The sequence below is a fragment of the Dipodomys ordii genome, unplaced genomic scaffold, assembly GCF_000151885.1.
Source record: "Dipodomys ordii isolate 6190 unplaced genomic scaffold, Dord_2.0 Scaffold58, whole genome shotgun sequence".
In the NCBI taxonomy this organism is placed as follows: Eukaryota; Metazoa; Chordata; class Mammalia; order Rodentia; family Heteromyidae; genus Dipodomys; species Dipodomys ordii.
Window position 1 is genome coordinate 9,098,314 of NW_012267274.1, and position 23,419 is coordinate 9,121,732.

The following is a 23,419-nucleotide window of genomic DNA, read 5'->3' on the forward strand; positions in this document are numbered from 1 at the left end:
ATAAGCAGAAAAAAAAAGCCAGAAGTGGCGCTGTGGCTCAAGTGGTAGAGTGCTAGCCTTGAGCTGAAGAGCTGAGGGACAGTGCCCAGGCCCAGACTTCAGGCCCCATGACCAGACCAAAAAAATAATAATAATAGTAATCCTGGCAGGGCACTGGTGTCTCACACCTATAATCCTAGCTACTCAAGAGACTGAGATCTGAGGATCATAATTCAAATCCAGCCCAGGCAGAAAAGTTCCCATGAAACTCTCCAATTAACCACTCAAAAATCAGAAGTGGCTCTGTGGTTCAAGTGGTACAACACTCACCTTAAGCACAAAAAGGCTCACAGACAGCGCTCAGATCCTGAGTTCAAGCCCCACAACTGAAAATAATAATACTAATAATACTGCTACTAATAATAATCCTGTTGTTGGGCTGGGAAGGTGGCTCAGTGGTAGAGCGCTTGCCTTGCATGCATGAGGCACTGGGCTCGATTCCTCAGCACCACATAAGCAGAAAAAAAGAAAAGCCAGAAGTGGCGCTGTGGCTCAAGTGGTAGAGCGCTAGCCTTGAGCTGAAGAGCTGAGGGACAGCGCCCAGGCTCAGAGTTCAGGCCCCATGACCAGACCCCCCCCAAAAAAATCCTGTTGTTATGATGTAAATATTCTAAACAAACCTCAGTACATGGAGGGGGAGAGGAGGGGAGGGGGAGTGGAGAATCACCTCAAGTATCAAAATATATTGTTACTTTGGTTGGTTTGGGTTTTTTAGGGTTTTTGTTGGGGTTTAGTTTTGTTTACGTATTAGGAATCAAACCAAGGGTCTTCTGAGTGCTAGGCAAGAATTCTACCACTTGGAAGTGGAGCTGTGGCTCAAAGTGGTAAGAGTGCTAGTCTTGAGCAAAAGAGCTCAAGGCCAACAACCATCAAAAAAAAAAAAAATTCTACCACTGAGCCAGACATAGTGGCTTACATGTGTAATCACAGCAACTTGGGAGATGGAATAAGGGGATTGCAATTCAAACTCAGCCTGAACAAAAGACCCATCTCAAAAATAAACCAGGGATGGTGCAATCCCAGCTACTTGAGAGGCAGAAGTAGGAGGATCATAATCCAAGACTAGCTCAGCAAAAGCTGTAAGAACTTATCTGGAAAAGAAAATAAAACAAAAAGGCTGGGGACATGACTCTAATCATAAAACATTTTCCTAGCAAGTATGACCACTTTGTGATCAAAATCCAGTACAGAAAATTTAAAAAGATCTACCACTGACCTACATCCCCAGCTTTCGTTTTCTTAATTAAAATAATTACAAGAGGCTATTAAAAAAAATCTTCTTAGTGAAATGTATGTGTATACACATACCAGTCGTAGGGCTTAAACTCAGAGCCTGGCATTGCCCCTAAGCATTTTTGCTCAAAGTTAGCACTCTACTACTTGGCCAAATAGTTGGCTTAAGTAAAATATTTGCAACTGGAGATAGGAGTCTCACAGACTTTTCTGCCTGGGCTGGCTTCAAAACACAATCTTTAGATCTCAGCCTCCTGAGTAGCTAGGATTATAGGAATGAGCCACCACAAACCAGCCTTAGTTACATTTAATGGTTTGAGGTTTTGTGAGGATTGAAGGTGTTTTGTTGTGTTGTTGTATTTTGTAGTCCAGGCTACCCTGGAATTCATTATGTAGCCCAGACTGGGCTCAAATCCATGATCCTCCTGTCTTTACCTCCCAAGTACTAGGATTAAAAGCATATGCTACCACATCCAACTTTAATGGTTTTATTGAGATATAATTTACATATAACATTAATCTATTTGTAAATTTACAATTTAATGATCTTAATAAATTTATAGTTATGAAACCATCATTAAAATACACATATACATATATACACACACCACACACTTTTCTTTTTTTGGGGGGGGGGTACCAGTCCTGGGGCTTGAACTCAGGGCCTAGGTACCATCTCTGAGCTTATTTTGCTCAAGGCTAGTCCCCTACCACTTAAGCCACTTCCAGCTTTTCCTGAGTAGTTTATTGGAATTAAGTATCTCATGGAATTTCCTGCCTCCGGAGTAGCTAGAATTACAAATGTGAGCCACCAGCATCAGGCTACAATCACCATATATTTTTAATAAGGTAATTTGTTAAAAGACATTAAAACAATCTACTTCTGTACAATATAATGTACAAGAAACAATAAAACTCTGATTCAAACAAAGGTGTATCTAAAAGATCTGTAATAGGAAAACTCCAGAGGCTGAAGCTAGCTCCAAATGGCCCACCTGGCTTCTCTAATATTCTTTTTTATTATTATTATTGTGAAAATACTGTAAAGAGGGGTTACAATTACATGGGCATCTAATATTCTTAAGGAATGGGGATTCCCAATGGCCTTATAGGCAGGTATTAAAACAATGGTAGTAACACTGAATTCTGTATACTCAGCACTGAAACACAAAGCATTTCTTGTCATTAGCACCATAGCAAGAAGGTCTCCATAGACAGGACTACAATCAGTTTTAAATCATGCGCAATAATGCATTTTACCATCTTAATAACTAGGATTGCTTCACCACTTCAGAAGTGGAAGAAGAGCAGATGGTGAGCAAATTTTAATGAATGAGATCTACTTGAGTGAATTTTATCTGTGATTGTTCAGTATTATGAGGAATAATTCACTTAATTACTAAACAAAGAGAGTCTATTGCCAAATTAGTCAAGACTCCTGACAATTTTCTCTCCAGACTATTTTTCATATATCATGATACATATATATATATACATAATTGCTAACAAATCTTTGTGCTTTTTATTCAGATAGCTCTTATCCTAATTGAGCTAATCTTCTTCTCAATCTTCAGAATGCATTTGGACTTGAAGGGCTTTTATGATCCATTTAAAATCAATCTCCAGCCTAAAGCAATCTTTTTATAAATGTGTGTTTAAAGATATGGCTATATCCTGGACATTAAACAGAAAATAAATGATGAAAACACATCAATCATGTGTTGTTTTGCACAGCGGCTTACTCTACCACTCCATCTCTTCTCAGTCTCTCATCCCTCACCCTTCCCACTGCCTCCACCCTTGTCCTTTAGCCCACATTTCACATACTCATTTTTCAGTCTTCAAGTCATACATTACTTCCTCAGGGAAGCCTTCAGCCCCACCCACCTTGTTGGGTTCACAGCTCCCTAATGCTTCTCTTCAAAACCTTAAGCTAATAATGATAAAACTGTATGATTGGGTAATAACTCTAGGCCACAGACTTGAGTAAATGATTCTAGAACTGTGTCACACTGAAGTCACCAACACTAGGTACAGGCTTTGGCACAAAGAAGGCATACCATGAACATCTGTTAAACCAGAGTATTTCCAAACAATCCCTCCTGAGGTCAGTACACAGGGACCCACCCAAGAGGAAAACAGAGGGGCTGGGAAGGTGGCTCAATGGTAGAGTGCTTGCCTTGCATGCATGAGGCCCTGGGTTCGATTCCTCAGCACCACATATGCAAAAAGAAAAAAGGTGGAAGTGGCGCTGTGGCTCAAGTGGTAGAGCGCTAGCCTTGAGCTGAAGAGCTGAGGGACAGTGCCCATGCCCAGAGTTCAGGCCCCACAACCGGACCCAAAAAAAAAAAAAAACCAAGAGGAAAACAGACACAGTCCCAGCCCCAATTCTTTCTATCTTATCCTCCAGAGAGGAGATAGACATAAAGAGAAACAAACAAAACATTCTATATGTACTTATAACTTTCACCATCACTCTTATTACAAATGAATAAAAAACGTTTCTCACAAACCTTTGCTTTTCATCTACTTTTTCCTTCTACTTTCGATTCCTCGAATTAAGAAACCCCATTTGGTCAACCCAACTCTAGACAAATACAGCTAGTGGAAATAAGACTGCATTAAACTGTGACTAAAAGTCCACCAGCCTGCAAATATCTAACAGAAAAGGCCTTCAACCCCAAAACAAGCCAACAGTTCTAAAGAGATATTTTTTGGAAGAGCTGGCTGGAAGGGTGAACAATTATTAGCAAAATATATCCCAACTGACTAGATAATGACAGTGACCAGAATATAAAAGGGTGTCTGGGGTGATGTATTACATAGTTATGTGATGTAATATATATATATATATATATATATATATTACATCACATAACTATGTAATATATATATATTACATCACATAACTATGAAATATATATATATTACATCACATAACTATGTAATATATATATATATATATATATCCCAACTGAAAATAATTGTAAAATTCTTCTAACACATATATTTAAAAAGAGAACATGGATTATGAAATATAATTTGTCACTACGACTGCAAATACTTTACTACCAAAAACATTACTTCAGTTGGGCGTTGGTGGCTCACGCCTGTAATCCTAGCTACCCAGGAGGCTGAGATCTGAGGATCATGGTTCAAAGCCAGCCCTGGCAGTAAAGTCCAAAAAGTTCATGAGACTTTTACCCTCCAGTAAACCACGTAGACAACCAGAAGTGGCGTTCAAGTGGTAGAGCACTCGCTTTGAGCTGAAGAGCTCAGGGATAGCACCCAGGCCGAGTTCAAGCCCCACAACCAACCAAAAAAAAAAAAATTGGGGCTGGGAAGGTGGCCCAGTGGTAGAGTGCTTGCCTTGAATGCATAAGACCCTGGGTCCGATTCCAGAAAAAGCTGGAAGTGGCACTAAGGCTTAAGTGGTAGAGTGCTAGCCTTGAGCTGAAGAGCTGAGGGACAGCGGCCAGGTCCAGAGTTCAGGCCCCACAACTAACAACAACAAAAAAAACCTCAGCAGTTTCACAGTATGATTTCTAATGGATTGTTTATATTACCATTTCAGCAAATACTGACAGCAGATACACAATCCAAGATATAAGAACTTTCAAAATTGTGTATATAGAACTTAGTTGGAGCTGGGTACCAATGGCTCATGCTATAATCCTAGCTATTCAGAAGGCTGAGGTCTGAGGATCTCAGTTAAGTAGCCTAGGCAGGAAAGTCAGTAAGACTCATCTTCTAACCACCAGAGACAGGAAGCAGGCAGAAAAATCCCTATGAGACTCTTATCGCCAATTAACCACTGAAAAATGGCAAGTGGGGCTGTGGCTCAAAGTGGTAGAGCACTAGCCTTTAGCAAAAAGGCTCAGAGACAGTGCCCAGGCCCTGAGTTCAAGTCCCACAACTGAGAAGAAAAAAAAACACAGAATTTATGGTAGAGTAGCTGATACTTCTTAGAACCCTTAAAGTAAAATATCTAGTATATACAGAATGTTTACTATGACCAAGAACTCGTTTAGCAAGTTTTGATTAAATCCTTACAATAACTGTCTAGGTAGATGTTCTCTTAAAGATGAGACTGAGGCTCAGATGAACTACCCTGGCCCAAGGCCATCATATGATCATTCAGGACTAGTCCACCAACCCCATGAGTACATCTGGAGAATATATCATCATAAGCAGATAGCCGGATGGCCACACTGCTCAAGTGGTAGCCCTGAGCCCATTTTCCAGTATTGCAGAGAAAAGGGAAAAAAAAAAAATAGGAATCAACAGTATTAGACTAGAAGAAATTGTCTCTGGAATACTTTGTAGTAAACCTTTCAATGGGCACTAAGTTCCTGTTATAATATCAAAACTCATATATCCTGACCTCCAATGCCTCAGAATGTGACCAATGCAGATAGATTACCTTTTAAGAAGGTAATCATGTTAAAGTGAATTTATTAAGGTGTCCTCTAATCCAGTACACTGGTGCCATTGTAAGAAGGAAATCTAGACACACAGTTACAGAAGAGAGACTAAATGAAGATGAGAGAATATGGCCATCTACAAACCAAGGAAAGAGATCTCAGACAAAGCAACCCTGCCAGCATCTTGTCCTCTAACTTCTGAGCTCCAGAGCTATGAAATAAAATTCTGTTGTGTAAGCCGCCCAGCCTGCAGCACTGACAACCCTATCAAACTCATGCAGTTTCTAAGTCATGAGAGCCTGATATATTTCTCAGGAGTGCAGAGTTCAGTGACAATCAAAAACAGCAGCATAGCTCACCCACACTGACTTAAGACTGTCAATAACATCTGTTCAAATAAATTTATGTTCCCATCTTACCGACAAGAACAAAAATTCATGCATTAATATGTAGAGATTCAGTAGGAGGAAAACAGGAGTGAAAGTGAGTTTAAGTACAGACATTTTATTCCATTTATCTTCTACCCCCTAAGATATTCCCATGGGAAAATGCCCCCCAACTGTTTAGCTCCATTCTGATGCTCACCAGCACAGCTGCTTTTGGCTAATCTGACCCCTAGTAGCAAGAGTTTTAGAGAGACATTGAGAGAGTAGGGACTAGGCAGCCTGGAAGACAGAAGGTGAAAGAGAGAAAAGGAATGCTCACGAGTTAGTGTGGATGGATAGAGACAGGGCTGTGGTCAAGGAGGAAGAACAACATCTGAAAAGATCTTCCTTTCCTTCTTACTCACTTTCTTCAGACCAATCCTGTTAAGTAGTATGCCAAGAGAAGAAGAGCAGAGGAAGTGTCTCCAAGATACTGAAAAATTAAGAAATTTTACCTACTTTTCTTTTTTCTCTCTCCTCTTTACTTTCTTTCATCTGTCTCTCTTCCAAAATATTCTATATTATAGGTACTTTTATTGGCTATCAGCCTCCTGTTTGGGGGCTAAAGAAAGGCAGGCAAAGAGCCGGGCGATGGTGGCTCACGCCTGTAATCCTAGCTACTCAGGAGGCTGAGACCTGAGGATCATAGTTCAAAGCCAGCCCGGGCAGGAAAGTCTGTGAGACTCTTATCTCCAATAAACCACTAGAAAACCAGGAGTGGTGCTGTGGCTCAAGCGGTAGAGCACTCACCTTGAGCTGAGAGATAGTGCCCAAGCCCATAGTTCAAGCCCCACAACCAACCAAAAAAAAAAAGAAAGGCAGAAAGAAAAGAAAAAAAAGAAAGGCAGGTGATGGGAGGGGAAGAACATAGAAACGAAGGCTGACTACAGATGACTACGTGCTCTCTGTATCATGAATTCAGAAGCTATCAACTTAAATTTGTACACTGGTGACAGAACACACTTGATACTCTGATTTTCTCTCCCACATGGGAAAGTGGTCCTGTAGGGACACTTTGAACCAAATGACTTGAGAGGTGGCGAACGTGGGCCGATAAATGTTTTTAGTGTCTGAACCTGACTCCCTAATTAATTCTTTTTGATTGTTGATCAATCTCCACTAATTACATGGGACCTCAGATGGTAGTTTGAGAGCTAAGGGTGCTATTTTAAGGGCAACATTTTTTCCCCTACATACACACCAACAGAGATAGTCAAAAGGAAAAAAGAATGAAGGAGCTGTAGAGAGACAGTAGTCAGAGACCACCTGCCCCAAGGAAGTCATTGCAGACCTGTACAACATCCACTCCTGATCTGTTAGTTTTATATTAAAAAAGGAATTTTGGTAGTGATTTGTAATTTAGTAAGAACCTTCAGGTATATTATCTCATTTGGGGCTCATAAAACCCTACAGAAATAATTAGGTCAGGGGCTGGAAAGGTGGCTCAGTGGTAGAGTGCTTGCCTCGCATGCATGAGGCCCTGGGTTGGATTCCTCAGTACCACCTACGCAGAAAAAGCCCAAAGTGGCGCTGTGGCTCAAGTGGTAGAGTGTTAGCCTTGAGCTGAAGATCTGAGAGACAGCACCCAGACCCAGATTTCAGGCCCCACAAAAAAAAGAAGGTGATCAGGCTGGGGGTGTAGAGCACTTGACTAACATACCCAGCCACCACCCTGAAAAGTTGTCCAGGTTTTCTAGGAGGGAGAGAGAAAAGGATTTGAGGAGAGGTCTTGTAAGCTGAGACCCAGGGAGAGAGACCACATGAAGTCAAACAGAGGTAAATCCAGGTAAATTCTGAGGGGAATGCTGCTTCATGAAGGACCACAGCCAACAGAAGAGAACTGAAGAGCCACTTGCTCATCCACAGAACCATGAAGAAGATCCACTGCTACTGTTTTAAGCCATTAACTTTTAGGATAGCATATTATACAATAGATAAAGGAAATAGATATTAGGTAACTTCTCTCCTTTGTCTCAAGGCTAATCATCAGAGCTCAAATCCTGTTCTCCTGATTTCAGTGATTATTCACTTCACCAGGACGTGACTGAAATTAAAGAAAAATAATTCAGAACTTTCATACATGTCATTTAAATAATAGAAACGAATTTTAGCTCAGAAGAACTAGCTGTAAAATTATCCTGTCAGCATGTAAATGAATTAAAAATATATGTATGTAAATGTGGACAGGTAGGAGAGTGTTATTAAAAAACTTAGCATGGTTATAAAATGATGATTTTCTCTTCTGTGTTGAAAAATAATTAATCTACCAAAGGCTTAATATACAATGAATCTCAGCAGTATTCTATGAGCAAAAAATATAACAAACTTACCCAGTGACAGGCAAAAGAACAAATCATTATTTATTCAACTAATAGTGAAATTAAGGGACTCCAGTTCCATGCATTAACATGGGTAAACTCAAAAAAATTAAAAATAAAAACAGAAAGAATACTAAAATTTTAATGTTATTTATCTATCAAATGTCCAAAATATAAACCTTAGCAACATCTTGTTTAGGAACATATATGTATTAAAAGCAATAATGAGCCAGATGCCAATGGCTCACACCTGTAATTCTAGTTACTCAGGAGGCTGAGATCTGATCAATCCTAAGTCAGCCTGGGCAAAAAAGTCCTTGAGACTCTTATTTCCAATTAAACACCAAAAAAGCCAAAAATTGAGGTGTGGCTCAAATAGTAGAGTGCCAACCCCTGAGCACAAAGCTCAGGGACAGCACCCAGCCCTAGTTCATGTATCAAGCACCAAAAGCAAACAAACACAAAAAGCAATAATGAAAATCAAGAGGGCAAGAAAAAAATCAAAATATTAAGTTTTCTTCAATGAAGGAAACATTCGGAGAAGGTAGAGAGGGCTCTGAAGTCATGTTTCCCTTCTTAATCTAAATGATAGCTTTACAACATATATGTTACACAGATATAACAATGTGTACTTAATATCTGTGATGGTTTCTTAGCTTTACAAAATGCTTCATAAAACATCTTAAAAGACAACCAAAGAAAGCTGAGCCAATGACTCATGCCTATAATCCTAGTTACTCACAAAGCTGAAATCTGAGGACTGCAGTTCAAAGCCAGCTCAGGCCCAAAAGAGTGTGAGACTCTTATCTCCAATTAACCAGCAAAAAGCCAGAAGTAGAATTGAGGCTCAAGTGGTAGAATGCTAGCCTTGAGCAAAAAAAAAAAGCAAAGAGACAGTACCCAGCCGCTCTCTCTCTCTCTCTCTCTCTCTCTCACACACACACACACACACACACACACACACACAAATTAAATTAAGAGCAAAGCAAAAAGGCCAGAGTGGCTTGATTGGTTGGTAGAGGGCCTATCTACCAAGTGCAGAGCCCTATCTTCAAATACAGGATTACAGGCGTGAGCCACCAATGCCTGGCTTAAATTTCTATCAATCTGCCTGCTATGGACAAAGGTCTCTAAAATAATTATACTACAGGAAGTGGCGCTGTGGCTCAAGTGGTAGAGCTCTCACCTTGAGCTGGGGACAGCGCCCAAGCCCCTATGATGGACAAAAAAAAAAAAAAATCATACTACATATAAATAGGCATACCCTTGTCTAATCAAAGTTGAATGGATTGTTCACAAAAGGTCATCACCTTCCAACTTTAAGTTTATCCCTCCCATTCTCTCCCATAAAGTATCAATTTTCAAATTATTATATATGTATTTCAATTAGTATGCATTTGTATCTGTATATTTTCTTAAATTGTAAGCTCTATGAGGGTAGAAAAGGATTTGGCTCACATGTTACACCAACAAGCACAATTCTTGATACACAGCAGACATTCGATGAAGATTTTTAAGTAAAAGGACAAAATGATTTTAATACTATGTCCCCCTTCTCTCTCTCTCTCTCTCTCTCTCTCTCTCTCTCTCGGCCAGTCCTGGAGCTTGAACTCAGGACCTGGGCACTGTCCTTGAGCTTCTTTTGCTCAAGGCTACTACTCTACCACTTGGGCCACAACACCACTTCTGGCTTTATCTGTTTATGTAATACTGAGGAATTGAACTCAAGGCTTCATGCATACTAGGCAAGCACTCTATCACTAAACCACATTCCCAGCTCTCTCTCTTTGCTTTTGTTTCATTATTCAGAAATATACCAACTTTGAGCAGATCCAAAATTAAGACAAAGTAATCAAAACCGTAACAATTTCTATGCATCCTCAAACAGGAAAATGTCACAGAATGCTACATTAACTATCACAAGTTTAAAGAGTTTTTAGAAACATACCTGAATGAAGCTGAATTTTCCCAATAACACCTTCTACCAACCCCAAACAAATGGGATTCCAGGCAAGAAGTAGGTCAGTAGCTAGAATAAAATAAGAAGCAGTCATGAAAACATATTCACCAGAAGATATCTTTAACAGTATATTAAAAAAGGATGGACATCCCACAAAAGCAGTTATAAACACCCAACACAGAATATATTACCACAAAGCAATTTGAGACAAAGCATTGACTCCAAGGCCTGAACAAGGCTCCTGAAGCTAGGAGTTACACAGAGTGAGCACTAACTTCAGAAACTCCACCTGAGGTGAAGCAGTATGTTGGCGCCCTACAGTGGAGGAAAAAGGATGTTGCACTAGTAGGGCAAATACGAAGAAAATCTCCAAATCCTGAATTCAAGCACAGAGCCAGTCCCACATGCAGACAAGACTCAAGAAATAGCCATGGAGTGATCCACTTACTGAATCATACTTGGAAAACCACCTTTTCCCAAAAATGTTTACATAAACCAAAGCCATCCAGGAAGTAACTGCTCTTTTACACACCTTCTAGGTCAAAAACAATAGGAACTATTTACTGAGCACCCCTCTTTGTTGGACATCTCAATCAGGGTTCTTCATGTAAACCACAGAACAGATTACCCTAATTTGGGAGACTTCTCATTTTGTTCATGTGAGAAATAAAAATGATACTAGACACTCAGAAAAGAAGCAAATTCACTGTATTTAACAGGTTGCAAAAGGTTGTTTGATATATATGGTTTAAAAAATGACTGCTCTGGAAATTCAGCAGCTGAAAACAATATTTCTCTTGCCAGAAAATTCAAATTGTATTTAACTACTGTAAGGTCAGCCTCCCTCCTGGAGGCCAAGTCTCCGCCCAGTACTTGTGTGACCCAGGCAACTAACACACCTGTAGGTCACCTCCAAATCTGCTGAGGTCACATCTGGAGCTGATGTGGCCACACCTCTCTCCCACCTGGTCCCACTCCCCTAACCTGGTCCCACCTCCCTGGATCAGATGTGGCCACACCTTCTCCTGCCCCTACCCTATATAAGGCAAGGCATGGCCTGGGGCCAGATTGCCTCTTTCCCAGATGCTTGGAGTGTCAACCTGGCCTGGTGCTAGCCTGTATGCTGAATAAACCTATCCCTTACCTATCCCTGAATACCACGTGTGTGGTGTTGTTCTTACTCAGCAGCCTCTTTAAATACCTAACAATTATTACCATTTATGTTTGTAGTGAAACATATTCTATGGATAACTCAGAGTAATTATACTTAATAATATAGTCTCTTAATGTACTTGGGTTTTGATGTTTCCTACATGCATTCAGTGAAAGGCAAAGAGTTGACTTTGTTGCTTTTTGTTGTGGTTGAGGATGTTTAACAATGCTATAGCTGGAATCCATGGTTTTATTTTTTTTTGGGGGGGGTCCAGTCGTGGGGCCTGAACTCTGGGCCTGAGTGCTGTCCCTCAGCTCTTCAGCTCAAGGCTAGCACTCTACTACTTGAGCCACAGCGCCACTTCTGGCGTTTTTCTTTTTGCTTATGTGGTGCTGAGGAATCGAACCCAGGGCCTCATGCATGCAAGGCAAGCGCTCTACCACTGAGCCACCTTCCCAGCCCCGGAACCCATGGTTTTACATATGCTAAGTAGCACATGCTAGGCCAAATATTTCACCATTAAGCTACCTCTACGACCTGACTTCACTGGTTTTGTTGTTACTGTTGCAAGAATTAACATAAAATAGTAATTTTTTTAAGACTGTCATATATATTGTCATTTCTAATCTTGACAAGTATGTAGGGTAGACATTAGGAGTCTCATTTTACAGCTGAGGAAATAATGCTTGGAAAACACGATCAAGTTAGGTCTGCCACCAGACCCAGTAGTGCATGCTTCAACACTCAGGAAGCTGAGGCAGGAGGATCAAATCTCCAGGACAACCTGGGCTACATTGTAAATTTGAAGCCCAGTCAGGGCTACATACACGAGACACTGCCTTTAAAAAAAAATAAGTCCATAAGTAAATAAGCAGCAAATAAGTAAACAAGGCCTGCCTCACTGAGGGCTGGGTTCTAAACCATCCTGCTACAGTGCCTCCCTCTGAAATTATATACGTATTTCTGTATTTATTATCAAAGTAGCACCATAAATTGGGAGAAAAAAACTTAACATACCACTGCCAAAGGTAGCAGAATTTTATTTCATTACATTTGCATACTGAATTATACTATAAACAGTATTATGTTAGTAATACCAGTTCATGAGAACAGTATTTTTTCACTTCTTTAAATTATCCATCAAAAACATAATTTCATGATAGAATACGTTCCCAGTTAAGGAAGAATTTGTTACTGAGGAATGTAAGTGATTACAAGGTTTCCCTTCTTTAAAAACACTGTGATGAGAAATATTATGTAAATATTTTATTTGCTTCCTCACTAATAGCTTAGGACAGATCTTAGAAATGAAGTTAGTAGTCAAAACACTAAAAACGCTGGGCATCGGCTCACACCTATAATCCTAGCTACTCAGGAGGCTGAGATCTGAAGATCACGGTTCAAAGCCAGCCTGGGCAAAGAAAGTCCATGAGACTCTTATCGCCAATAAACCGCTAGAAAACTAGAAGTGGTGCTGTGGCTCAAGCGGTAGAGCACTGGCCTTGAGTTGAAGAGCTGAGGGATAGCACCCAAGCCGAGTTCAAGCCCCACAACCGACCCAAAAAAAAAAAAAAAAAACTAAAAACTTTAAAGTTCTCTAGCTGTGTGCATTGGCTCAAACTTGTAATCCTAGCTACTTAGGAAACACAGTTCAAGGGATTATAGTTTGAGGCCAACCTGGGGAGAAAAACAAAGTATGCAAGACTCCATCTTGACCACTGGCTGGGGCCAGTGGTACACATTTGTTAGTCATCCCAGCTAAGAAGCAACACAATGGCTGAGTATGGTGGTGCCTACCCATCATTCAGGGATGCAGGGAAATACAAATAGGAGACTCAAGTCCAGGCTGGCCCATGCACCAAACAAAATAACCAATGTAAAAACAGGTTGTCAAAGTGGCTCAAGTACAAAGATCTGAGTCCAAACCCCTGTACCACCAAAAATAAGTTAAATTAAAAAATAACTTTCTTGCTTGCTTGCTTTCTACAAATATTACACTATATGTCTTCTACAAGAAACACATTAAAATGATTGTTTTAGCCAGGTGCTGGTGGCTCACACCTATAATCCCAGCTACTCAGGAGGCTGAGATCTGAGGATCGTAGTTCAAGGCTGGGCATGAAAGTCCATGAGAGGGATGGGAAGGTGGTAGAGCACTTGCCTTGCATGCATAAGGCCCTGGGTTCAATTCCTCAGCACTATAAATCAAAAAGAAAAAAAACGGACCCAAAAAAAAAAAAAAAGTTCATAAGATTCTTCTCTCCAATTAATCACTAGAAAACCGTAAGTGGCTCTGTGGCTCAAGTGGTAAAGTGATAGCCTTGAGCTGAAGAGCTAAGGGACAGTGTCCAGGCCCAGAGTTCAAGCACCATGACCAACCAAAAAAAAAAGATTGTTGGGCTGGGAAGGTGGCTCAATGGTAGAGTGCTTGCCTTGCATGCATGAGGCCCTGGGTTCGATTCCTCAGCACCACATAAGCAGAAAAAAAAAAAGCTGTAAGTGGCGCTGTGGCTCAAGTGGTAGAGTGCTAGCCTTGAGCTGAAGAGCTGAGGGACAGTGCCCAGGCCCAGAGTTCAGGCCCCACAACCGGACCCCCCCCCAAAAAAAAAGGATGCAGAAGAGACACCATGTCAGGTTATGATATTTTTTAAAATAAAGGAACAAATAATCTGTGTTTTAAAAGACTAGGGGTGGAGCAGGGGAGGGGGTGGGGGTGGGTGCAGTTGCTGGGAATGTGGCTTAGTGGTAGAGTGGTTGCATAGCATGCATGAAGGCCTGGGTTTGATTCCTTATTGCCACATAAACAGAAAAAGCTGGAAGTGGCACTGTGGCTCAATGGTAGAGTGCTAGCCTAGAGTGAAAGAGCTCAGGGACAGCGCCCAGGCCCTGCATTCATGCCCCAGGACTGGCCAAAAAAAAAAAAAAGATTAGCAGGTACAGTAGAGATAGAATAAGAATGCAAGTAAACTGAGGCTAATTGTGCTGGGACTTGAATAAAGACAATGAGACTGCACTGAAGACTATGGCAGGCAGGTAAGGACATCAGTAAAACAGCTTTAGAGCTAGGGATTATATGTCAGTTGGTAAGAGGAACCCTCAATTACAAGTTAATTACAATTGTTGAAGGTCCATCACAAAAAAATACTTCCTACACTATGTCCTAGTGAACACATATAAATATATAAGTATCAGAAACAAAAGTTTCATGAACTGTACAGAGGAAGAAACTGGAGTAAGGAATGTACCTAATTACTAATTGTGGGTTGAAAGGACTTGAAAGGTCACAACAAATGAGCTTGGAAGAACAAATGAGCTTGGAAGATGTTTATTAATAGGTAAAGAATACACCTAAAAAAAAAAAAAAGAATATACCTAAGATTAACATAAACCAGCTCAAAGGAAGCTAGCTGAAATGGAGGAAGAACAGAAATCAAAGATGATACTGAACATCTATTTTCTCTCCAGAGTAGGAAAGGTTGAAGACTTGGGCAAAAAGAATAAAAGAGGGCTGGGAAGGGGGCTCAGTGGTAGAGCACTTGCCTTGCATGCATGAGGCCCTGGGTTCAATTCCTCAGCACCACATAAGCAAAAAGAAAAAAAGCCAGAAGTGGTGCTGTGGCTCAAGTGGTAGAACGCTAGCCTTGAGCTGAAGAGCTGAGGGACAGCCCCCAGGCCCAGAGTTCAGGCCTCACGACCTGACCCCCAAAAAAATAAAAATAAATAAAATAAAAGGGAGTGAGACAAAAAGCCGAAGGTAGCCGGGCACTGGTGGCTCACGCCTATAATCCTAGCTACTCAGGAGGCTAAGATCTGAGGATCACGGTACAAAGCTAATCTAGGCAGGAAAAGTCCATAAGACTCTTTTCTCCAATAAACCACTCAGAAAACGGGGAAGTGGTACTGTGGCTCAAGTAGTAGAGCACTAGCCTTGAACTGAAGAGCTGAGGGACAGCGCCCAGGCCCAGAGTTCAAGCCCCATGACTGACAAAAAAAAAAAAAAGCCAAGGGTAAACAGCAATTGAAAAAAAGGCAAGCAAGAACCTCCTAAATCGACACTCTTTTGTATTGTGGGCATTGTGAATGATGTAAATAAACCACCCATTCAAGAAAATAATTAACCTTAAAAAGTAAACAACTTCAAAAAAGCATAGACAATTTGTGTTTTAAAACTAATAGTCACTGATGTCAGAAGTTCACAATAAAACCCAGTTAAACTCATAGAATTAAGTTCATGATGAAATGATTTAACAAATGTCTAGGATTAGGCATAAGTTGTAGTGCAGTGATAGACCACTTGTCTAGAATGTACATGGCACTAGGTTCAATGTAAGCACAGCAAGGAATAAAGTGAAAAGGAATGACCAGGTATAGAATAAGAGGAAACACTAAAATACAAAAAGAAAGCTGAAAATGAAATCAAAGGTTGTAAAAGTTAACCTTGAAGAAAGATGTCACTTTCTTCTAAGTCTGGAAGAAAAGATGAAAGGCTAAATATAGAAATGGAGAAGAAGTAAAGCAGATGAGGGATCAGATGGCCTGAACTCTATAAAAATAGGACTCAAAGTCATCTTCCATTTAGCACAGGGAAAAACAGAAGAGTAACAGGGCACAGGAAGATTATTTGGGAGTGGGATTTGGATATAAATGTTCTATGTGTGCTTATATATTTTTAAACTCAGTGTTTTCAAGAAAGTGATGTCCATCTATATATGGGTCATGAAACCCATTTTGTGTAATGAGATAAGCACTAATATCAATGAAGCTGAACAGTAAATAGAAAAATGTCTTAATGTAAGGAGGAGTATCATTAATTAAACTTCTATTGCTGGTTCATATATCTATATGTTCACCAGATGATGATCTGCTTTAACATATTTAGGTGATGGTTCATTGTATTAATCTGGTAAAATACTTTTGTTTGACTCTTCCATGTATTTTATATACTTGCTAATTTTTCTGAACATTTCACCTATTAGTTTTCTTCTTTTTTTCCAGGAAAGCAGCAATGTACTTCAAACCACAATCCTCAGATTTCAGCTTCCTCAATAGCTAGGATTATAGGTATAAGCCATCAATGTCTGACTTTTATTAGCTTTTGGGAAGTCTTACTTTTCAAAATCTCATATTTTGTATATATTTTTCTTTCCATCTTAATGTTTGCCTTACATTTTTTGAGACTAGTTGGCTGATACAACAAGATTCAGAGTTTTTATATCTTGCTGGTGAACTGCTTTGTTTGTAAGAACATAACAACTGCCTTTGTTTCAAATATTTTTTGTGCTAAAGTCTTATTTGTATAAAATTATCATGGAAAAAGATGCATCAGGCATTAAAAAGAGATGAGCACTCTTAATCCAATCCCATTACCTTTCCCAACCATATCCTTAGGAATGAAGTATGGATTCCTTGGAAAGGCTTACAAGACCCTGCAGGGGCCAGTTCCATCTACCCTTCTCAGCCTCTCCACTGCCAGCATCGATTTCCAGTTACCCAGGGAACTTTGTGAAGGCCGGGAACATCGCTCCAGCCCTCTTTGGCTGCTGTTCATTCCAAGTTCAGAACAAGGGTCACTGGTCTTCCTGGACACATTCCCCACTCCACCCACCCCACCCCATAGGGCTGACTAGCCACTCTGGTATAGCTCCCCTGAACCCTGCATAAATTTCCACTGGGCACCTTAGTTTTTTACTGCACTTAATGATTGACTTGGCTGTCTCCTTGACTAACAGGGAATCATCAAGAACAGGAAACTCACTGAGACCATATTCATGTTCAACTTTATGTTCCTAGTGCATGGCACACCGGGCTCCAAAATTGTCGTAAACATACAACATGGAAAGAAAGGGGGAAGTCAGACAAATGTCCTATCACATCAGCAATGTTTACTATTTCTTTCTTTTTTCTTTTGGCAGTCTGGCATTTGAACTTAGAATCTCCTGTGTTCTACCACTTGAGCCATGCTCCCACTTCAAGCATTTTACTGTTTAAATTTATAAAAGTTAAAGTCATCTGGTTTATTTCAGCGAAATATATCATGGCTGGCAAAGTGGGTAGTGGGTAACGTGACTGCCCAACACCAACTAGCATATTAACTAACATCAGAACACTTTGCCACTCAGTCCAAGAGTGCTCTTCCTAACACACCCTAACATCCTAAGTATCCTTACCAAATAGTCACTGTGTAATGCTCTCATATTTGCATGGGGCTTTCAGCAGCCAAAATGCCTTTCTTTCTCATCAAGTCCACTGAATATTACACTTTTCTCCATGAACAAAGTCACTCACTGCCCTTGTCCAGAGCCAAAACCTTCACCCTGACAACCAGTAAAAAAGCTGTTGTCAGACTCTAAAAATCTGCTTAACACAGAACAGGCTTTCAAATATTTATTGAACCCAAAGGGGACTCTAAACACTTTAAGAATAAAGCTGAAGAACTAAATAGGGACCAACCCAGCAAGTCAACAGACAGTAAGCAAATTCAGTTCTTTTTCCAGGCAAAACAGATTGCCCTTGAAACAAAATGCAAGGACAAGCATTTAGGACAGACACGAGCAAACAAGCTTGAATTCAAAGATCCAGATGTTAGGTAAGAATGTGACAGAGTAACCCAGGACTCACTGGAAAACTGGAAAACTGGACACAGTAAAGATAATCAGACGTAATGTTGCCACAACCTGCATTTGGTGTCCCAGGGAATAGATCCTAGTATATATAACTAGGCTCTGAATCCATCGGCTTCTTTAGTAAATGAGAATTTCATCTAGGAGAGTTTTCATGAGGATTAAACGAATTATGTGAAAGTGTTTGGCATAACATCTGTCACACACTAAATGTTAATAACTTTCAACTAAACTTGAGAAATACATATCCAGGCTCCTACTGCACAACACTGTCCCCACAGATTTTTCATTTTAAGAGTCTACATATGGTTTAAAAGAGGAAGGAGAAGGATCATATGAAGGAAAAACCACTTTAATACTTTTTTTTAAATTAAACCATAGGGTAGAGCTACAATACCTGTAAACCTTCTCTGAGTGAAATACCTCCATGCCTAGATACACTCTAGAATTCTGTTCTCTCAAAATATGAAACTGAGCCACAACTCTGATGCAGCTTAAAACTAGGCATACAGTCTGTCTCAGGAACATAGTTCTATCCAAACAGCAAATCAAGTATGACTATCAGCTTCCTCCTTTTCGGTAAACCCTTGACATTGGAGGCAGCAGAATCTAGAAAAGACAAAATCTAGAAAAGGGAGGGAAATATACCTTTAAAAGACATGGACATGCCAGGCACCAGTGGCTCATGCCTGTAATCCTAGCTACTCAGGAGGCTGAGATCTGAGGATAGTAATTCAAAGCCAGCCCAGGCAAGAAAGTCCATGAGACTCTTATCTCCAATTAACCACCAGAAAACAGGAAGTGGCACTGTGGCTCAAGTGGTAGAGCACTAGCCCTGAGCAGAAGTGCTGAGGGACAGCGCTCAAGCCCAGAGTTCAAGCCCCACAACTGACAAAAAAAAAAAAAAGACATGGATGTTGGCTACTTCAATTACATGTGAAAATAAATGCTGAGTCTAAGTTTATATCCACAAAAGAATATAAATAATTGTGAAAAGTGAGCTATACAATTTGTGGGCAGGATGGTAGAGAAAAACTAGGAGAGAGGAAAGGAGTGACCTTGTCCAAAAAGAATGTACTTTGTACCTGACTTATGTAACTGCAATCCTTCTGTACATCACCTTTATCATAACAATAAAAAGTTTAGAAAAAGAATGCAAATATAAAAATTACAACAATGTTGAAATGTACACACACATCACACTGTAACTTAATCAGACAACAAAAAGAAACCTGATGAAATTTGTCAAGCCAGGCACTGGTGGCTCATGCCTGTAATCCATAGCTACTCAGAAGGCTGAGATTTGAGGATATCAGCCAGCCCAAATAGAAAAGTCCAGGGACACTTATCTGCAATTAATTAGAAAAAAAATAAAGCCAGAAGTAGAGGTGTGGCTCAGTGGTAAACTCTAGAAGAACTTGCAAACCTGAGTTCAAGTCCTAGTACCAGCACCCCTCAATGAAAGAAAAAGCAGATAAGTGAAGGAAAGAGAAAAGATGTCAAAATAGAAAAGATGAATAAAGGCAGAAATAGCTAATATATTAATTACAATAAATGTAAACAGTTTCAACTAACCAAGTAAAAAGTGCCAAGTTCTCTACCAGGTTAGTTAATTCTATAGCTCTTTTGTTTATCACTGAGCTTGATGCTAAGAGGTATTCATTATAGTTATTGAACTAAACAAACAAAAAAAGTGATTTCTCCTACCAATTACTTATTTTCATCAGCTTGTAATAAAACTCACATCTTAAGTTTTGTTTCTGGCAGGGCTGGGAATTGAACTCAGGAATGTGAACAGCAGCAGAGCAACAGTCTACCGGTGAGCTATATCTCCAGTCACACTTTATATTTATTTTTATTTTATTTTGCCGGTCCTGGGGCTTGAACTCAGCCTGGGCACGGTCCCTAAGCTTCTTTTTTGCTCAGGCAAGCCCTCCATCACTTGAGCCACAGCACTACTTCCAGCTTTTTTGAGTAATTTATTGGAGAAAAGAGTCTCACAGACATTCCTGCCCAGGCTGTCTTCAAACCACGATCCTCAGATCTCAGCCTCCCGAGCAGCTAGGATTACAGGCATGAGCCACCAGCACCTGGCACATTTTACCTTCTTTTTTTTTAATGTCCCAAAACACCCAACTTTGCTGTATGGGAGCTTTTTACTAATAAATGTATTTATCATTCAAAACTATAGTAAGTGATGAGCATGTAGTTTCTTACAATGAAATACTTAGCTAAAATTGTGGGCAACACTGAAATTATCTTACACATTAAGATAACATAACTTGTAATACTAATGACACAAGAGACACAAGAAATAGAGTAAGACCTGTACAAGCACTATAATTGACCCAAGAAGAAAAGGTCAGTTCATATTGCTGAACTGCTATCAATTTGCTGCCTGGTATAGAGAGATACTTCAAAATGTAGGTGTATAGCTGAATGCATGTGTTCACAAATATATGTATGCATGCATGTGTATGGATTTTAAATAGATTTTAATGTATCATCACTAAGGAAATAAAAAAACTGGTGTAGATGGGTATTAGTCTAGGTATATTCAATGACTAAACTTAGCTTGGACACTCTGTCAACAATATCAGTGTATCATGGGAGAGAGAAGGCATTAGAATAGTAAAGTGGCCTTGGGTTTATATGGTCCCTCCACAAAGAACACCATATAATTGAAATGTTCCAACAAGCATACAGTTTTCTAACCTTTCCTTCAACAGATATATGGTTTGGAGGGGCATGGGGCTTAAACTCAGGACCCGGGCCCTATCCCTAAGCTTTTTCACTCAAGGCAAGCACTCTACCACAGTGCCATTTCCGGTTTTCTGGTGGTTAATTGGAGATAAGAATCTCACAGATTTTCCTGTCTAGTCTGGCTTTAATCTGCGAACCTCAGATAAAAGCTTCTTGAGTAGCTAGGTAGCCTCAGCCACCAGCACCCAGCAAAACAATTTTTTTGCCAGTCCTAGCACTTGAACTCTAGGCCTAGGTGCTGTCTCTGAGTTTCTTTAGCTCAAAGCAAGCACTCTACCACTTGAGCCACAATGCCACTTCTGGCTTTTTTGAGTAGTTTATTGAATATAAGAGTCTCACAGACTTTCCTGCCCAGGCTGGCTTTGAACCGAGATCCTCAGATCTTAGCCTCCAGATCTTAGCTAGGATGACAGACATGAGCCACCTGTGCCCAGTGAGAAACATTTTAAGTTCACAAGTAAGTTTTAATATTTAAGATGACCAAAATTATTTAGTAAAGAGTAAAGTTGCTTACAAATTATAAAAGTATAACATTTTAGGAATATTGCCAAATTCCAATTACTGAAATAATAAAGTTACATTTACTTCAAGTCTAAGTACTCCATTGTCTGATCCACTGGGTTAATATTTCCACTCTTATTTCAGATCCATTTGGCAGTACACAGCTTCTATTTTCATATGCACTCCCCTTCCTGCTACACAAAAAACAAATGATTAAGTACTGTGTGCCTGCAGAGCTGGTGAGTCATTCATTCCACCATCCCAGAGCAAAGGCACTCCCTGGGTCTTCTCAGCTCAAGAAAGAGCCTAGTTTTGGGCACAGCTGCTGAACTCACAGGCAGCTTCACTTGTGTTTTAAAAAAAAAAAAAAGTGCTAGGATATGCATATATAACCAGAGCCCAGTTTCATTTCCTGCTTAAAAAAAAAGGGGGATATTTTTTGCTCTGAAAAGACAATCACCAACGCCAAAGTCAAACAAATGAGGAAAAGAGTTTTAGAATGAGGAACATAGTTGGTTCATCCTTGCTTAAATTCTAAGAATTTAATTAGGCAGGAAACCAGGTTAAGAATAATTACATCCAAGTGCCATCTTATAAATGCAAAGTTTGATATACATTTCTTTGAATTCTCTAATGGTAATTATTTCTCCAGCAAGAGAAGCTACAGAACTAATCCAATTTAGAAGATCCAGCAGCTGGTGATTTCCCCATATAAACTCTAAGTCAATGGCTGTCAACCAGCTGTTCATTATCATTATCTAAGAGCTTTATAAAATACTAATGCCAAGGTTTCGCCTCTCATCAGAGATGGACCCAGCTGGCTAGGGTGGGCTCTGGCATCTGTATTAAAAAAAAAATCCCCTCCATGTAATTCTACTGTACAACCAGGTTAAAAATGACTGATCTAAGTAAATACAGGATGGGAGAAGGAACCCGTATTAGTCCCTCATTTGTATCCTATCAGACTGATTCAATGGCTGTGGCAAGGACTACATTAAAAAAAAAAAAAAATGTTGCCAGGAGCTGGTGGCCCCGAGCTACTCAGGAGACTGAAAGCTGAGGATCATAGTGCGAAGCCAGCTAAGGCAGAAAAAGTCCACGAGATTTTATTCCCAATTAATCACCCCAAAACCAAAAATAGAGCTCTGGCTCAAAGTGGTAGAGCATTAGCCTTGATCACAAAAGCTCAGGGACAGCTCCCAAGCCCTGAGTTCAAGACCCATGACTGACAAAAAGAAAAAAAAGTTGTAAGGTATCATAAACTGCATAATATGGTTGGCTGCCATCAAAGGTGACCTAAGCTACCAGAAGCAAATATAATTAAGGTTACCACTCAGAGGGCTGAGGCAAGATTATGATTTCAAGGACAGCCTGGATTACATAGTAAGACCCTATATCAAAAATAAAATAGTTGGGTCTCCAATAAACTACTCAGAAAAAGCCAGAAGTGGCACTGTAGCTCAAGTGGGAGAACACTAGACTTGAGCACAAAGAGGCTCATGGACAGCACCCAGGCCCTGAATTCAAGCCCCAGGACCAGCAAAAATAAAACAAAATATAAAGGCATGTACGCAAATATGACAATGCACCCCTCCCTTGTACAATTAGTTTATGCTAATAAAAATTTTTACCAAAAAAAAAGTAAAAATAGGGATCTAATAGACAGGTGTTAGTGGCTCATGCCTGAAATCCTAGCTACTCAGAACTTTTTTTGGGGGGGGGCCTGAACTGGGTGCTGTCCCTCAGCTCTTCAGCTCAAGACTAGCACTCTACCACTTGAGCCACAGCGCCACTTCTGACTTTTTTTCTGCTTATGTGGTGCTGAGGAATCGAACCTAGGGTCTTAAGCATGCAAGGCAAGCACTCTACCACTGAGCCAACTTCCCAGCCCCTATCCTAGCTACTCAGAAGGCTAAGTTTTGAGAATATTGATAAGCCAATTCAAGGCAGAAAAATCCATGAGACTTTCATCTCCAATTAACC

At 40.1% G+C, this 23,419-nt stretch overlaps 1 protein-coding gene across 1 annotated transcript in view; it reads right to left on the reverse strand.

Moving 5' to 3' along the window:
• The window catches only part of LOC105989729 (phosphatidylinositide phosphatase SAC2-like), a 61,186-nt gene that overhangs the window by 32,677 nt on the left and 5,090 nt on the right, over window positions 1-23,419 (reverse strand). The window contains exon 2 of the mRNA XM_013021902.1: window positions 10,388-10,468. Coding sequence (XP_012877356.1) covers window positions 10,388-10,468 — 81 coding nt within the window. The remainder of the gene's footprint in view (window positions 1-10,387; window positions 10,469-23,419) is intronic.